Consider the following 19,262-nt stretch of genomic DNA (forward strand, 5'->3'; position numbering starts at 1 on the left):
ATTTCCTTTCTCCTTCCCATATAATACTGATATTTTACACAAGTATTCATATAAATAACTCTGCAGCACACTTATCACTGCTATTTTTTTTTTCTTTTTTTTTATCAACTGCTGCATATCCAGCAATTCTATGAATTGTGTGCAAAAATAGAACAATATAAAAATTAAATTTTTAAAATTCTACATTTACAGAGAATAAATTCCCTTATAACAATACTGCTGACAATACTGGCATATAGACAAAGTTCAACACTGGGTGGTAGGCATTTCAGTCAAGATTTCCGTCCATGTTTCTTAGCTGAATCTTTTTGTTGCTCTTGAATCATTTGTTGTTCCCGCTGTGCTTTACGCTTGGACACTTGTTTCTGATGCTCTTTTTCCATATCATGCTCCGTAATATTTAATTGCAGGCACTAAAATTAGAAGGCAAGAAATATAATCCAATCAAATTGTAGCCATACTTATATCAGTAATCTGTACACAATGAAAATATCAGATTATTTAATAAAATGAGTATGGTTTACTACAAGACCTCAGTTCTAGCTAAATGAAAAAAGAATACAAAATTGATGTTATATCTAACAGAACAGCATGGTTAAGTGAAGACTGATTTCAATATATCTTCATTATAACAAGTAAATGACAACCATCTTTGAGCCATCCTGGAAATAAAGTTGTGTTTATTTGATAATACTCAGCTCATAAATGTGTTAACTGTTTTTTTTTTTTTTCCAGTTTTTTGAGATAGGCATAATGTCAGCAAGTTTTACCTTTTGAGCATCTTTGCCAGAATTAACTCTCCAGCTGATAAGTATGCTGCTGCAGAAGTTGAGGGCTGTGGAGATTTAGAAGGGGTTTATTCCAACACATCACAAAATTTCTCTGCAGCTGCAGAATCGGCACTGGCGACTTCACCACATACTTTAATGTTTTGGAAACTGGCGCGATGCTTGAACCTATTAAACCACCCATTGTTTGCCATGGACTTGGCTTGAGGTTCGCTGTACTTATCCTTAATATCTCTATAAATACTTCTTGCTTTTGCTTGAATTGCCATTGGACTCAGGGGCACTTGCTTCTGATTTTCCATACATATTATTAATAGCTTTTCCACCTTCGATATAGCACCTGAAACGCTGTTTTGTGATCACTGTTAATCTTAAATGCGTTGATCCTGTAACATGTTCTTTTATACATGGACTGTCCCTTAAAATAGTATACACTGTTGAAGCAGGACAAAGTTTGTCATCAACAGATGACAAACTTTGTCCTGCTTCATACTTCTTAATTAATCATCTTCATTTGCTACATACGCTTGCTTTCTTGCATCACATGCCTCTATTACTATTTCTAAATCAATTTTGTTTCGTTTCCTAGCACTTGCACTTTCCGTTGGTCCCTTTCCCTTCAACCATTGTAATGAGTAAACAGGAATGAAGAGAAGATTCTGAAAATTTATTGTTTTTATATGATTGAAGATTTCAGTGAAGGGGAACTCATTTCACCATAATACCATAACGTAAAAACCCACAGAATTCCAGTTATTGGTATTATCACAAATGCAATAAGATAGAGTTTACTATCCATTTATAATAGATTGCACTAACAGAAAAGCCCAATAAACCGGAAAGCGCAAATTGTTTTTGTTGTTTTATGGTCGTGACCTCCAGAAGTGTTTTAGAAAAATATCACAAAGGCATTCAAAATTGATTCTTATAGTGGAACATGTTAACGATGAAAGTGTAGTGCAATTTCCATTATAAAGATGACCTTTTAGAGAGATAAACAGCTTAGTTATATAGCGAAAATTTCAACTTCCAAGGTCTTGGAACAAATTACCAAAGAAAACAATGTGTTATTAGATTCACATTATGGTATATTCATGATAACTCCATTTATTCCTACGGTATGCAAAATACATTTCCACGATTTTTTTAAGTTTGCACTGGCCAGCAAAAACTTACGTAAAGTCAAATTTCCGTAAGTCGGGAAGTGGCTGTATTTCAAAATACTTGTACATTATCCCCTAGGAGATGCACTGGTTGACTCCATGCAACACAGAGAGAAATCGAAGTCAAAACAAAAAGTTTAAGGAAAAATAATACACAAGCAGGTGTGCAGCACTTTTCACACCAACAATGGAGAGACCTGTTTTGTTTTGTTTTTTTACAGCTATACTCTTCCAATTAATAAATAATCAGTAATGCAGATCAAAATTGAAGATCATATAGGAGGCATATTAAAATTCACACTGACAATCATAATAGATATTTTAACATTTAAATTAATTTTCTGTACTGAACTGGGTTCAACAGTGCATTTACTGCAGGTAAGGATAGTGAAAAGAATATGATGCAAGATCTGAACTCAATTCCAAAAATATGTTCAGTAATCACAGCATTTTTAATTAACTGTAACTTCCCAAGAGGATAAAATTTATTTGAATATAAGTTCCCATTATTTATTTACTTTTTTTATAAAATCAGTCTATTTGCTTTATAGTCATATCTCACACTTGCAAATACATTAGATACCACTTATTGTGATCACCTTTGGACTCAGCTAGAGTGATAACAAATAGCCAAAGAAACAAGAATGCTGCTGTTCAGTGTTGTTTATCGATGCAAAGCTTTCTGTCCCCTTCACCTTTTTATGTGTACATAAAAAGGTGAAAGGAAACATTAAAATCAAGCAATAAAATCATAAAACATTAAAATCAAGCAATATAAAATATGTAATTTGACTGTCTACTGTTTCTTCGAGGACATCATCAATAAAAATGAAATTGTCATAATATTTCTGGAAATTCATACAAACCATTAAAAACGAAGAAAATATTAATATCAATGCTCTACTGTAAAAAACCATATTGGTAGGAACACGAACACAGTATTTTCTTTTACAGAGTAATGACAAACATACATACAAGCAACCTATCGGAGTTCAAGAAAAAACAGGGGTGTACATAATCACTTCCATTGCAGATTCATAAACTGTGATACAAAAAAAAAAAAAAGTGATAAAAACTGAAGCATTGCTTACAATAAACAATTTTTTTCTATGCATTTTTATATGTCTGATTGAGACTTCATAGAAGTGATAACATTATCCGCAATCACAATAAGCAGCATGCATTGTATTCTGTAAATTTTTTTCCTCATTAATCCTGCAGAAGTTGAGGGCTGTGGAGATTTACAAGGGGTTTATTCCAACACATCACAAAATTTCTCTGCAGCTGCAGAATTGGCACTGGCTATTCTAGTAAAGATATATAAAATGAATAATAAAAATGGATAAATACATAAGCTCTATGGGTACAATATGTCATTTAGCAATAAAAATGGGGGAAAAAAGACCAAAAAGAATACATCAGTAGCAAGAAAATTCTATTTACCAGTAATGTCATTTGAATGAAATATACGAGAACAAGCAGCTCTTGCTTGCTGTATGCATGCATTTGTGTGAAAGAATCCCACTCACTGAAAGGCTGGCTACATCTCCCATTCTGCTAATGATAGGATATTAGGTTACAAATATATTCCCTATACCTACATGAACCAAAGGAAGCCTGCTGATGAGATAATAACCATAATGATAATAATCACTGAAACAGCTATAAGAGTGGCAAGCTCCTTTCTGTACCTGTGTGTGTGTGAGAAAGAGAGAAGTTCAATCTTCTCAAAAGTTTGACTGACCTTTGTAATCAAAATATGCTTCAAAAGATGAAAGTCAGGTGAATCAAAATTACTAACGTAAGACTGTAAAGAAAGTAGAAGACATATTGAAAGTGCAAACTTTTATTTGCATTTAGAAAATGGAACAGGATCCCTTAGACACTAACCTTTTTAAGCTCTGAACATTTTATATTATTACAATGAAATGCCAATGTAATGAAATTTTGCTGGCGAAATATATATATATTATATCATTATAACAAAATTTTGTTATAGTAAAATACAATTAAAACATGTCAGAATGGTAGTTACATATTTTACAATAATTATAACAAAAGAAACTTACTTATAAAATGAAAAATTCAAAATTTTTTATGCTTATTACATTTAACAAAACATGTTTATTAATTATGCTGAAAAAGTGGGGGGAGTACTACAGTCTCTTCATTTTCAAATGTACAAGACCATAATAAAGCACGATTATAAATGTCTATCAGCACATTTAACAAAATATTTAATATGTATAAATATATATAAATCAAAATTACTCAACTAAGACTAAAAAAGTAGACAGATTTTAAAGCCACTAGTTTTGAATAGGCATTAACCAACCAATTACCCAGTTGGTAATTTTTTTTCTGCTTTGTCTGTTCCTTAGGACTAAAGGTATGTGTTGTATTGTTTTTCTTTTACAAATTGTTAAAATCATATATATACTTTTTTCTTTTTTTTTTTTTTTTGTAGTGGGATGAATTTTATTGCATTTAACTGATAGTTTCATTAAAATGAAACATTTTTACATAATAAATTGGCAGGGAAGTAGTTTCATTTTATTGAATATTTCATTACTCTGGCATTTGTTATACAACCATTTTATTGTATATAGTAATACAGAATAGAGCATTTTATGCATGCATAAAAGATGTATAGAGATAAATCAGTTTTTTTTTTTTTTAAAGAAAAATTAGGTAACCTTGCTGTTGTTGTTGTTTGTTTATTTGGTTTTTAGGAGCATTAGCAACTAAGCCCATATTGCTCCGGGGATATGCAGTTGTTATTCCCTGACCTTTCCACATCCTCCGTATTCGGTGGTCACGGGCTCGAACCCCGGTCTAATCAAGAAGCATGTGCTACACGCTGCTGCTCCTGCCCACCTGGCTTCAGAGGCAGCCTAGGTAACGAGTTCAAGTCCCATCATTGACTAGAATTTCCAAAAACCTTTTTATTCAGGCTGTATTTGGTTTTTCTCAAGATTAAATCTGTGGAATTCCTCATAATACAAATAAGCATATCAGTCTGTACACACAATATTCACAGACATACTGCACACACAAATGGCAGAATGGGCTTCCACAGCAGGGAAACGAACACAGTTTCCTATCCCTGAGATGAACATCCCATAAGCTAAATAAAATTACTTAAATTTTGACTTACCATGCATACATGAGGTTAACTTACATACAGCAGACTCTAATTCTGCTGATTGGCCAACTTCCTTTGTATCTTAAATTCAGATGCTTCCCCACCAAAACATGCATAGAAATAATGCTTTAAAATTCTTGTTAAGTCAAGCTGCATTTAACCTTTTCTGGAAAAAGTTTCTGGGACATGTCTACTGCTAGCACAAAACTCTGAGCAGTGAGTTTCTTTATGAAATTTAGAAAATTTGTAAAAAATCAGTACATAACAGCTTTTAAATATTACTTTATTTAATTTGACTTGGTTGTCCAATATTAAAGAACTTATTTAATCAGAATTTTATTTTAAAAAAAAAAGTAAAAAATATATTTTTTTTTTTTTTTTTTTTTTTTATGTAAATTACCTTCTACATATATTTATATATCACTTGATTCAATTTCATCACCTTCTAGGTCTGAATTCCAGAAAATTGGAAAATGGCTGACAGGCACAATCTCTTCCAATTTTAAAATCTATTTTTGCACTGCCATCTATAATAGTATAAAATGTGTCAACAATTACTTAGAAACACAATAAAAGACAGCAGTATTACTGATTTGTAACATACTTGGAAATGTTATTTAAAAGAACTTTGAAAAACATGTAATCCTCAGGGCTTCCCCCCCCCCACCCAACACACACACATGAAAAAACATACAGGAAGTCCTCATCGTTCATTATACAGTAGTTACATTCCTGGAATCATGAAAAATGGGGCCTGTCAACCTCCATATGTACTGACTTGCAAATGACACATTGCATGAAAGATATGTTCCAAATGTAAAAATAACATGTGCCTTTTACAAACATAAATAAAAGAAAATAAATTATTTTATTTATGTCTGTAAAAGGCATAGGTGTTCTTTTAGATCCATTTATCACTTTTACTAAAGTATAAAAATATTACTAAATAAAAAAAGAATTGGCAGCTCAACTAAGTGATCAAAAATTCTTCTAAAAAATGAATAGCAAATGCTTTCTAAGCATTTGCTATTCATTTTTTAGTGATCAAACTCTCCATTAAAAATATCTTTATTCACACTTTTGCCAAATTCTTGCTTTACAAGCATATTGTAAGCTCAGTAATTATCCTCATACTAATGTATGTTGTCGATTCATATCCCCAATACAAATGTCTAAAGTTTTCAATAGCATTGCTCCTTGTTGTTATTACTTTGGTGGCAACCACAAAAGTATAATTTTCTAGAGCACTTCTATATACATACCGCTGCTGTTTTTTTTCCCCTTTTTTTTTTTTTTTTTTTGAAGCAGATCTGATCAAAGTTGGTGTCATGGGTAAATCTTGTACAATGTCCACTAGCTTTAAACCTGCAAACAAGTTCAACTTTTGCACCCAAGTCAGTTTAAGTCTCTCTCTTTTCTAACACAAAATTATCAGTTGATGTTGCAGGCAATTTGATGCCATAATTAAGCAGAGTATCGTTTCACACTTAATTAAACTTCATTAAAAAAATTTATATTAATTTTATTAATAATAGTAAGAAGTGTATCTAGAGATATTTTGAACTTTTTAAATTATTCTTGAAAATATTATAATAACTGAAAGTAACATTAAGATTGCAATGAAATTTCCAAGAAATTGAGAAATTCTCAATAAATACACAAAGCAATGATTTAATAGCAATATCACCTGATGTGAGCTATCACAGAATGAGTATGCACATGACAGACAAGTGGTGATGAATTAAGAAAATAATGAACAGGACAATGCATGAGACTTGCTGTGTGTACACACACACACACACACACACACAAGAAAGGGTTAATGCTGTTCTTTGTAACTCAAAAGATTTTGTAATTCAACCAGACAACTTTCTGTGCAGGGTAACCTAAGAAATCTAAGGAGATAACAGGCATTCCTGTGGCACATACATTTTATAAATTCATGGAACATTCACATACATGCACTCACTCACACTCTCTTTCTCTAACATGAAATGTAGTAGCAGTAGAGGCAAACGTTGCAAGCAAGCAGGTTATACAGCATCGGCAAAAAAAAAAAAATTTTTTTTAAATAAAAATAAATAATAATAAATAAATAAACTCTACACACTTCACTCATTCATACCATCTAAGAATTTGTCAAGTTTTTCCTTGAATTTATTCAAACCATCCACTTACCACCTGCTGGCTGAAGGCAAACTTCCGCACATCTATCCCGCAACCATACTTCAACTTGAATTTATGCCCCCTCGTATGTAGTCTCAGCAAGAGGAAGAATGCCACTAACATTTAGCTTACTCAACACATTCAATGCCTTAAACACCTCAATTAGATCTCCCCACTTGTGCCTAATCTCCAGATGTTGCAATTTGCAGAACTGAAGCCTTTCTAGGTAAGAGCACCCTTTTTGTTTCCTTCAGCAATCTGGTTGCCCTTCTATGTACCTATTCCAACAGATCTACATCCTTTCTAGAGCGAGGAGGCCCGAATACAATATTCAAGATGCAGCCTAACCATAACCTTGTACAAAGGGATAATCACCTCCTTATCCCCAATAGCAAAGTTTCTGGAAATCATTGACAAAACCCCCATGAGCTGTCAAGGCAGCATGCCTGAACTCCACAGACAATTTCATATCTGACTGCACAATTACCCCCAAGGCCTTTTTCATTTTCCACTAACCTAAATGTAGTACCATATAGTTGAATAGTTATTCTGGGATTACTGCTACTCGTATACAATACCTTGGAATGTTAAACCTTCAACTGCCATTTCTCAGCCCATAGACCTAATTTTCCTAGATCTTGTTGCAGTAGCTCACCCTGATTACTGTCATTAACCACTATACCAACCTTCATATCACCTGCAAACTTAGACATTAAGCCTGATATACCTCTCCTCACTATCATTAATAAACACTGAAAACAACCACGTGCCCAGCACTGAACTCTGGTAGCCTTCCACTTATAAAATTGGTCCATGAAAAGCAGTGCTCATTGATCACTGGGGAACCAATCTCTTGTCTTCTTCCACTTAACTATCCCTTTATCCATAACAGTAACTTGCCCTCAATGCCACATTGCTCCAGTTTGTACAGCAATCTTTTATTCACAACAGTACCAAAAGCCTTCCTGAAATCCAAGTATAGTAGAACCCGGATAAGAAATTCTGCATAAGAAGTTTTCCCCTATACTAGGTTTGGTTTCTTAAGTCCCAATTTCATCTCTATGTGTTGTAACATATTATTTTCCCACATAAGTTTCCCAGGTAAAAAGTTTTCCTGCATAAAAAGTTCGTGATAAAGAATACACACTGTATTATTATTATAAATGATGTTTTCCCACTTAATGTTTTACAAATATAGAAATTATTTATTTTTAGTATTAAAAAAAATTAAACAATATAAACATTTGGTAATTGAACAAGTTAGTGCCAAGCATCATTTTAGTTCATAGTAAACCAACGAAGTAGGTGAAATGGCACTGTTTTGTTATATCTCATAATGTGAATGCCTTCATCACAAGTTGCTCTGATATTGCACTACCTCCAATAAGCAATGCTTCACCAATAGAGAAGACTAATATTACTTATTCTGGGTGGATACCACCACCCAGGGGTGGTAGCATTTGCTGAAAATCCATTGGCGAAGTGTTGCATATTCAAGAATCCATTGTCGAAGCGTTGCTTATTCAAGGCAGTTCAATACTGGGGCAACTTGTTGCGAAGGCATTCACAATATGAGATGTAACAGAAACAATGCCATTTCATCTACTTCGGTGGTTTACTATAAACTAAAATGATGCTTGGCACTAACTTGTTCGATTAGTGAATTTTCCGTAATCTGAGGCTTTCAGCGTTAAAACCTTTTTAGTATAAACATTTTGATATAATGGATGGTTGGTTGGTTATTGGAAGTTTAATGGCGCATCAGCATCTAAGGCTATCGTGCACCAATGATATAATGGAAGTGACATATTGCAACTGTTTTCATCAATATCCATAATTGGATACGTAGACCACGCCAAGCATTAAGTTCTGATGATTGTGAAGAGTTCTGAATTACTTAGTGGATTGTTGCCCTGTCTTATTGTAATTGTGACCTTTTAAGGTACATTTAAACTCCAAAGGAGCTCATTCTTCCAACTTGGTAATGGGTTTACCAATAACAGAATGTTAAGCAATTAGAAATCTTCAGTTTAAACATGTTTCCTATAAAGGTAAAGTGCAGCCATTATCAACCCACTGCAGGATGGCAGCCTCCTCAACAATTCATGTTGAGGGAATGGACCATAATCTGCCACGCTGGTCCAGTGCGGGTTGGCAGATCGACCGTATTCAACAGTCAGAGGCTTGAACCCCAGTCTACTCAAAGAGCGTGTGCTACTGCACTCCCGACCACTCGGCTACGGAGGCCATAGGCAGCGTAAAATATTTATAAATTCTAAAATAGTACTTAAAAACCATCTTTAACTTATGTATATTTTCATTTTTATTTGTGTAGTTAATATTTCATACCCTTAAGTCACTTTCCCTTTTAAGAAGTTCTAAACAACCTCCAGTCCCTTGGAAAACTTCTTATTTGGGCTCTACTGTATACAATACCAAAATTATTTTTTGCATTCATTTTTTTATGATGCAATGACCAGTTCCATAGTCATTGCATCACAATAACCAATCAAACTGGTTAAGGACAAGACAAGACTTAACAAATCCATGCTGTGACTGCAGTATAATTGCATTCCTGTCTAGATGGTCCTGCATTACTTCTTTAACCAGTAACTCCATTTTCCCTGGAACAGACATTAGGCTAACATGTCTGTTAATACTCATGTCACTTTTTGATCCCCCTTTATGAATTGGGGATACATTTGCACATCTTCAGTCATAAAGATGCTCTCATAATTATGGATAAGGGTTTGCTTACTTCCTTTGCTGCCTCCCTTATTTTTAATTGGATAGATTCCATCCACCCCTGGTGCCTTTTTTTTTTTTTGATGTTCAGCTTAAAAATTTCTCTTTCACTTTCCTTTCAGTTATCACAAAGTCATTTAGCTCCTTGTTAGAATTTGATAAACTTCTGGTATCTCTTTCCCTAAAGAATTCTTCATGTGTAAATGTAGATACAAAATACCTATTCAAATTGTCAGCAGCCTGAGGAGTATCAGCAACAGTTAAGCCATTGACATCAAGTGGACCAATGTGATTCAACTGCTTGTCTACTGCTAATATAAGCATTGAAGTCTTTGCTACTTTCCTTTACACTCTTTACTAGAGACTTCTCATAATCTGCCTTAGCTTGACTAACGTCCTTTGTGACTTGATTAGACTAATTTATATATAGAGTGCTACTGTATCACCTGATAACACTAGCCAACATGAGTTTTACCTCCAAGAACTTAAATACTGTTTTTAACCAATTTTTAGCATTAGCATTAGTAGAGGCATTTGATGCAAGAAAGCAAGCTTATGCAGCATCAGCCAAAAAAAAAAAAATAAATAAATAAAAAAATAATAAATAAATAAATAAATAAAAAATAACCACTTCCACTTCACCCCTCTGTTCGTTCGAAATACCTGTCCAGCTGAGCCTTAAACTTATTTAGGCTATCAACTTCCACGACAAGGGATGGAAGTTTATTCCACCAACCAACCACCCGCTGGCTAAAGGCAAATTTCCTCACGTCTATCCTATATCTGTCTTTTCTCAATTTGAATTTATGCCCTCTCAGGTGATTATTCTGAGCAAGAGGGAGAATCCCATTAGCATTGAGCATGCTCAAACTATTCAAGGCTTTATACACCTCTATCAGATCACCTCGCCGGTGCCTAGTCTCCAGACACTGTAATTTGCAAAACTTAAGCCTTTCTTCGTAAGAGTACCCCTTTGTTCCATTCACTAATCTTGTTGCCCTTCTCTGTACTCGTTCCAGCATCTCTACATCCTTCTTGAAATGAGGCCTCCAGACCTGTATACAGTACTCTAGGTGTGGTCTGACCATTGCCTTATACAATGGAATAATCACCTCCTTATCCCTGCTATAAAAATTCCTATGTATCATTGACAATACACCATGAGCTACTCTTGCAGCCCGTCTGCACTGCTCAGAAAACTTCATATCTGCCTGCACAACCACCCCCAGGTCCCTTTCATTCTCTACCACTGTCAGTGTAGTACCACAGAGTTGATACGTTGCTCTGGGGTTGCTGTTTCCCATATGCAGTACTTTACATTTGTCAATGTTAAACTTCATTTGCTACCTCGAAGCCCATCTGCTCAACCTTTCCAGATCCTGTTGCAGTAGCATAGTGTCAGTAGTGTCCTTGCCAACCCTGCCAACCTTCATATCGTCGGCAAACTTGGACATTAAGCTTGATATACCATCATCGATATCATTTATAAATACAGAAAACAATAATGGACCCAATACTGAACCCTGAGGGACTCCACTAATAACATTAGTCCACGATGAGCAGTGTCCATTGATTACCACTCTCTGTCTTCTCCCCCTCAACTACCCCTTTATCCACAGCAGCAATTTGCCTCCAATGCCACACTGCTCCAATTTGTGCAGCAGTCTTCCATGTGCAACAGTATCAAAAGCCTTTCTAAGATCCAAGTATATAATATCAAAGTTATTCCCTGCATCCAGTTCTTTTGTGACTGCATCATAGTAACCAATCAAATTGGTCAGGCAAGACTTCCCCTTAACTTTTATGCATAGATTTCGAAAATCACCATGGCAGTGTCATCATGTCACAGTTATTAAATATAGAGGGAGTTACATTTTACTAAAATATGCCAATTTTGCATAATCTAGCTAGTAATATGTGATGACATTAATTTATTTTAACAGATAAGTAATTCTCTTAATTTTAGCAATTGATTCTGGCTTTGGTTTTCTTGTGATAAATACAATCAGACTTCTACTTATGGTTCTTGGGTTAAAATTCCAATGCAACAATTTACAATTTGAAGAGAGCACACTTAGCGTTTTTGGTGAGGATTTTTGTAGGCTGTGCCAAGGTTTTCCAAGTATTAATTGATTGTAACATGTTCTCAGGGTTGTAAATCTATCCTCCAAACACAAACAGCATACTTGAGAAGTGTTTCCTATTTGAATATATGCCAAACTTAAGGAAGAAATTTTCATAGGATCCCAAATTAGAAAACTCCTGAAAGACGATGTGTTTGAAACCCAACACAGGAGGTTGAATTGGCAGCTTAGCGATCATTTAAGATGGTAGTATATGGTTTTTTGGGTAATAGGAAAGAAGAAAACTATGGAATTTTGGTATCTAATTTACTCGAGTGCTACAAATACATGGGCTGTCGAATGTCGCTGAAATTTCATTTTCTTCATTCCCACTTTGAATTTTTCCCCAAAAATCTGAGAGATGAACAAGAGGAACAGTTTCATCAAGATATTTCCACAATGGAAAAGCGGTACCAAGGTCGCTGGGATCCTGTAATGATGGGGATTAGTGCTGGTTCCTTGTGAGGGAAAGTAAGCAGGAATACAAGAGAAAATCCCTTGGTAGCACACATTTTTAAGGACAATTACAGGTATGCTGATTATATATTATTGAAATACAACTATTTCATTATTATTTATGATATTTTTTTCTGAAGTTAAATGAGTTATAGAGAACAAATGTAAAAATATAATATATTTTGTATTACAAACTTGAATTATATGTATATATCCCTTTATTTTAAGGTAAAATGTTGGTACATCTTTTGATGTAGATGTAATAGACTTTTTATGGTGATTTTCGGAATCAGCGTGTTTGTATCCTCCAGAATCACATATTTTCATTGTGGAGGTATGACAAAAAATATTTTTTGTTGGCCAGTATAACTTATATGCATCCCATGTACTGTTCTTCTCTGCCATGTGTCTCAATAGTTCATCTGACATCCATTTAGGTCTAAGCCTTGAACAGCATTTCCTTGTTGGTATGAAAAGTCTAGTAGCTTCTATAATTACTCTCCTGAATGCTTCCCATTTAGAACTTGCGGCTGGTAACATCATCAGTTGATCCTACTGCACAGAATTTAAAAACTGTCCAAGGCCACTATAGTCATCCTTATGGAAGCAAAAGCCTTTCCTTTTACCCTTGACAGTAGTTACAGTTTTAATTAAATTCCACAACATTAGTACACCGTGGTTGCTGCCATCTAGTGGATCTTTTACCTGCAGATTCTTAATGTATGGAGAATTGCTGCTGATAACTAGATCAAGAATACTGCTTCCTCTTTCTGCTGCAGAAGTCATGCTAGTGTGCAAGTGACCACCCCACAAATCCCAGTCTCACCTGGAAAGTTAAAATCCCCAATTATAAGATATTCTGATTTACTGGCCCACTATTTCTCTGTACAGCTGTTTGATATACTCATCACTGTCTTATAACACACTCTTACTCTACATTTTGATTTTCCACTGGTTATATCGCACCAAACAGACTCAACACCAAGACCAAACAGGTCACCCATGTCAACTGGATGCACTGCCTTAGTTTTAATATGCTTCTTAACTATGAGCACAATTGTCTCATGTCTGAGACAATGTCTCTGCTATCCCTACAATGTCTGCATTTGATGACTTAATCGGTACTTCAAATTCATCAAATTTATTTACAATGCTCCTAGCACTAGCATACATGCAAGTATACATTCACATGTTCTTAGTCTTAGTTACTCTAATACGGCCCATGTATTTATTTGTTCCATTTTGACCCACGGCAGGGCCTGAAATCCCTGACAATTTGCACTTTCCAGGCTGCTGCAAGCTTCAATAGAAGCAGTGCAAGAATCACTTTCACCTGTGTCCGAGGGTACTGTTAATCTATTAGTCTGTGTATTCCCCAAAGCTAGCAGTTTTCCAACCCACCTATCACTGTCTCAATAGCATCAGCAAATATTCTTGCACTCCTGTTTAAGTGTATCCTATCCTCATATAGTCTCTTCTGCTAACAAGCATAGACCACGCTGAGAAAAATTCTACCCCATCAGCCTGGCACATTCCAGGGTTAATTGACAAGACTGTCAACATGTACTCTCTCCTATCATGTCTGGGGAAAATTGCAGACACTTTCAAATTCCATCATAACTAGTGACTTTTTCCCAACATTGCCCTGTACTTGTTAAGTAAGTGCTCAGCTCTCCTACTCTTAATATCATTAGTAAAAATGTGTACAACAGTATCACCTTTTGTGCTCTTAAAGATGATGTGCTCTACAATGCCATCTACTTTTGCCCCTGAGAGACATACCCTGATCCAATTCCACCTATCCTTCTTGTGCAACATATTTTCCATTTCCCTGACAATAGTCGCCAACAATAACTACATCCTGTGGGACCAGCACATTCTGTCTTGGAGATTGCCACTGCATTGCCTGATGCATGAGTGTGAGCTCTGGCATTGAGTTGAGCAACTGAAAGCTTGTCAGGCCTCCATTTTAATTCCTTGAAAGGCATCTAACTACTCTTCAAACTCTCACGTACTTACAGCTTCAGTAATTCTACTTGTTTATAATACACTGTTTTAGCCATTATGAAGTGTTACACACAGATCAAAGTTACAGAAGAAGGACAGAATTTTGTCATATGAATTGGCTCAATGAGCATTGGCCAACACATTCTGTTTAGTTGCTTTTGGTTTAATTTTTTTTTTCGGAGTAGATGTACATACACTTTAGTGTATGTACATCTACTCCGAAAAAAAAAAAAGAAAAATGAAAAGTGCAGGTTATCCAGATAACCACCAATGTGTATTAAGATGGTTTCTTGGTGCCGAGAAAGTAAAATTTCTGAAAATACTGAACAATTTGCTAAAATTTACTAGTGATCCATCAATTGTCTTAGATCTTTCGTGATCTAAGAAAAGTAGAAAAAAAAAAGAAGATATTAAATTGTCCTTTGGGCATAACTGAACCAGTTTCATTTGGCAATATTGTGTCTAACCGACACTGAGGATAGTTCTCCCAGATATAAACACAAGAACAAGGGGGTGAACAGAAGTTGGTTGGTTGTTGTTGGGATCAAACCTCTATATACAAGTGATATAACCACTATACTGTCACAGAGGACATAAGTCTTCTGTGACAGTATAGAAGATGATGTCAATATAGAAGTAAGAATTAATGTGCCCACCTGCCAGAAAGCTCGAAAGGCAGCAGATGTATGCAGATCTACCGAAAGTGTTCTAGCAGAAAATAATTTTCTCTGCAATAAATTATATGTAGGACACTATGGAATGGGATTATTATGGGCGACTTCAATGCTAAGGTTGGAAAAAGGCAAAACAGCGCAGAAAGAGGAACTATAGGAAATTTTGGAATTGGTGAAAGAAATAAAAGAGGTGAAAGACTTGTGGAATTTGCAGAATCTCAAGGAATGTCAGTAATGAACACTTTTTTCAAGAAAAGGGTGAACAGAAAGTGGACATGGAAGAGTCCAAATGGATTAACAACTAATGAAATAGACTTCATCCTCACTAACAGAAGATATATTGTGAATGATGTTACCGTCCTGAATAAGGTAAATGTTGGAAGTGATCACAGAATGGTAAGATGTACACTTGATATAGATGTAGGAAAGGAAAGGAAAAAACTGACTCGAGTAAATAATACAAAGGTCTTTGAAATAACAGAGGAGGAGAAAAAGCAGTATGTACTGGAACTTAAGAACAAGTTTGAGCTTCTGCAGACTGCTCAGAACCAAGATATCAACGAGGAATATTACAACTTTCTGGAAGTGATAAAGCCCAAGAAACCTATAGGGAAACAGAAATCCAAAGAAGAAAAAATTAGTCAAGAAACACTTGTCATGATGAACCAAAGACGACAAATGAAGAGCAAGAAAAACACTGCCAGGGAGAAAATTGAGTATACTGAGTTATGCAAAGCCATTAGAAAGAGACTCAGAGAGGACATAAGAAGATTTAACACAAGAAAAGTAGAACAAGCATTAAGGGAAAACAAAGGATTTAAATCAGCAGCCATGAGCAGTAATACAGAAAGACAAATGATACTGAAACTGAAGAATAGCGATGGTGTACTTATAAACAGCAGAGAAGGCATAATTCAAATAGCAGAAGACTACTATAGAGAATTATACAAGGAGCGAGGGAATGATACCAGCAGTGAGGAAGATGGATTGCAAAGTAGCAACACACACGACATACCCGATATTCTTCCTGATGAGGTAGAACATGCATTGAAGAAAATGAAGAATCGGAAAGCCCCGGGGGAAGATGAAGTTACTGTAGAGTTGTTAAAATTGGGAGGAAGAGACATAACACAAAAACTGGCAAGGCTCTTCACAAAGTGCATTAGAAAAGGTGTGATGCCTAAGCAGTGGAATAATGCAATCATAGTTTTGCTGCATAAGAAAGGAGATAAATCAGAAATTGGAAATTATAGACCAATTAGCTTGTTATCCCATATCTACAAGTTGTTCACAAGGGTCATTACTAACAGATTAGAAAGAATACTTGATGAGAATCAACCGAAAGAGCAAGCTGGCTTTAGGACAGGATTCTCAACTATGGATCACCTTCACGTAATATCACAGCTAATGGAGAAAGCAAATGAATATAAAACACCATTATGCCTAGCATTTGTGGATTATGAAAAGGCATTTGACTCCATACAGCATAAGGCAATGTTTCGGGCACTGGAAAGACAAGGCATAGATACTCCATATATTATGATTTTGAAGAAAATATATGAGAGTGCTACATCCTTTATTAGACTAGACAAAGACAGTAGCAAATTTAAAATCGAGAAAGGAGTTCGACAAGGAGACACAATATCTCCGAAGCTGTTTACTGCTGCCCTTGAGGAAGCTTTCAGAAGATTAGACTGGTCGCAGAAAGGAGTCAATGTGAACGGAGAGTACCTAAACCATTTACGATTTGCAGATGACATTGTGGTCATAAGCCACAATCCCAAAGAATTAGAGGAAAATCTTAATCAGTTATGCACAGTTAGTAAGGATTTTGGACTAAAGATGAATATGGCTAAAACAAAAGTAATGATGAACAAGTATGCCACGGAAAGGGAAATAATGATTGAAGGAGCAGTAATTGAAAAGGTGGAGTCATATACTTATCTGGGACAAGTTATTAGCTGTAATAATGATAAATGGCTGGAAGTCAAGAGAAGAATAAATTTTGGATGGATAGCATTCAGGAAATATAGTCACATACTGAAGAGCAATATCCCAGTTTGTCTGAAACGTAAAATAATGAATCAATGTATACTCCCCACCATGACTTATGGAAGTGAAACTTGGGCACTCACCAAAAGAATGGAAGAGAAGCTAAGAACTACACAGCGAAGAATGGAACGAATTATATTGGGAATCAGACTGTTAGATAAGAAGAGAAACACATGGATTAGGCAGCAAACTCAAGTAAAGGACATTCTTATCAAAACTAAAGAACTAAAATGGTCTTGGGCAGGACACATAGCTCGAAGACATGATGACAGATGGACTAAGAAAATAACAGAATGGTACCCAAGAGGAGCTAGAAGAAAACCTGGAAGACAAAGGCGGAGGTGGATAGATGAAATTCATGAGTTTTTGAGTAGTAAATGGATGGCCAGTACTCAAAACAGAAGGAACTGGAAAGTTGCTGGAGAGGCCTTCATCCTGCAGTGGATTGAAAATGGCTGATGATGATGATGATGGAATGGGAATTGATAAAGAAAAACTTAGGACTCTCTTGCATCTTATGACTAATAGGCAAGTAAGAAATAGGCAAGTGACTAATAGAAAAAGCAAGTAAAGATGCTTCAGATGCTTCTTGCTTACTTTTCTGAATATTTTATGAAGATTATGCACAAATAAAGTACAAGTTTGCATTTTAAAGCAGCATAATACAGTTCTGGAGTTATAAAACTATTCTTTTTAAAATTTTGATTAAAATTTCAGTGGTGCAATGTATCAATAATATCTGCCATATTTTTGCCATTTTCCTTATACAGTGACTTCTTACTTTACGCGTGTTTAAGTTACACAAATTTAAAATAATGAACGGCAACCATATTTACGGAAAGAGCCACAAGAAGGGCAGTACATAATCAAACAAATATTCAACCTCAACTAAACCTCATCACACTTATATTTCCATTGCTGAAAAGACTGCGCCTGCCTTTAAGGTGGTGAAAGATCTGCTAATACTTCTGTCTGGTGCTAATATAGAGGGTCATAAACCAAAACCTGTGTGCATTTACCACTATAAAAACCCTCCTGATCTTAAAGGTTACAACAGGTCATACATGCCCATGTACTGGTACTCAAACCCTAAAAGGTGTATGACTGCTGTTATTTTCAGAAATTATCTTGGATCTCAGTTACGACCAGAAGTGGAAGTATATTGCAAGGCAGAAGGAATTCCATTCAACATCTTACTTATTTTTGATAATTCCACAAGCCATCCACCCAGTATTGTTGATGTCTGTTCCAATATCAAGATTGTTTTTTTTCCCGGCAAATAGAACCTCAATACTCCAGCCTATGGACCAACATGTGATTAAATCCTTTAAAGCTCAGTTTTTAAAGTGCATTCTGGTTGATCTAATTGACAAGACTGACCACAAATAGATGAGTATGCAGCAATATTGGCGAGCCTTCAACATAAAAGATGCTTCAACATATTCAAAATTCGTGGCATAAGTTATGTCCATATCTTAGCAACTCCTTCAAAGGCTCTGATACTGATGAAGATTATGCAAACTAAAGACAAATGTATGAAACTTGCTAAAAAGATAGGGTTCACTGAAGTGGAGGCAACTGATGTCGATGATTTAATGATTTGCATCACCAAGAATTGTCAAACGAAGATCTGTTTGCACTGGAGCAGTATTGCATTCAAGAGGAGGAAACAGCAGCGAGCAAAAGCCCAGAGGTTAAAGAAGAAGGGAGCCTGACAGTGAAGACACATCGAAAGCATTAAATCTTATAGATGAAGGCCTAAATCTGTTAGCTGATGAAGACCCTAATCTTGAACGAAGCTCTAAAGTGCAATATAAAAAGTTACACTAAAGCTTGGTAGCTATGAGTTGCGTGAGAAGAGGCGATATGCAAAGCAACTAACTCTGGATTCTTTTCTCAGGGGCACAAGCAGTCAAGTGAACCCTCCACCTCCCGGGTTAGCG

At 35.4% G+C, this 19,262-nt stretch overlaps 1 protein-coding gene across 1 annotated transcript in view; it reads right to left on the minus strand.

The window, feature by feature from the left end:
• Positions 1 to 213: 213 nt before the first annotated feature.
• The window catches only part of LOC150074917 (TBC1 domain family member 10A-like), a 90,115-nt gene continuing 71,066 nt past the window's right edge, over positions 214 to 19,262 (minus strand). Inside the window, exon 9 of the mRNA XM_090389334.1 lies at positions 214 to 413. Coding sequence (XP_090245460.1) covers positions 273 to 413 — 141 coding nt within the window. The 3' untranslated portion in view covers positions 214 to 272. The remainder of the gene's footprint in view (positions 414 to 19,262) is intronic.

The sequence above is a fragment of the Mastigoproctus giganteus genome, unplaced genomic scaffold (assembly GCF_048544385.1).
Source record: "Mastigoproctus giganteus isolate SK-2022 unplaced genomic scaffold, ASM4854438v1 scaffold_15, whole genome shotgun sequence".
NCBI lineage: Eukaryota > Metazoa > Arthropoda > Arachnida > Uropygi > Thelyphonidae > Mastigoproctus > Mastigoproctus giganteus.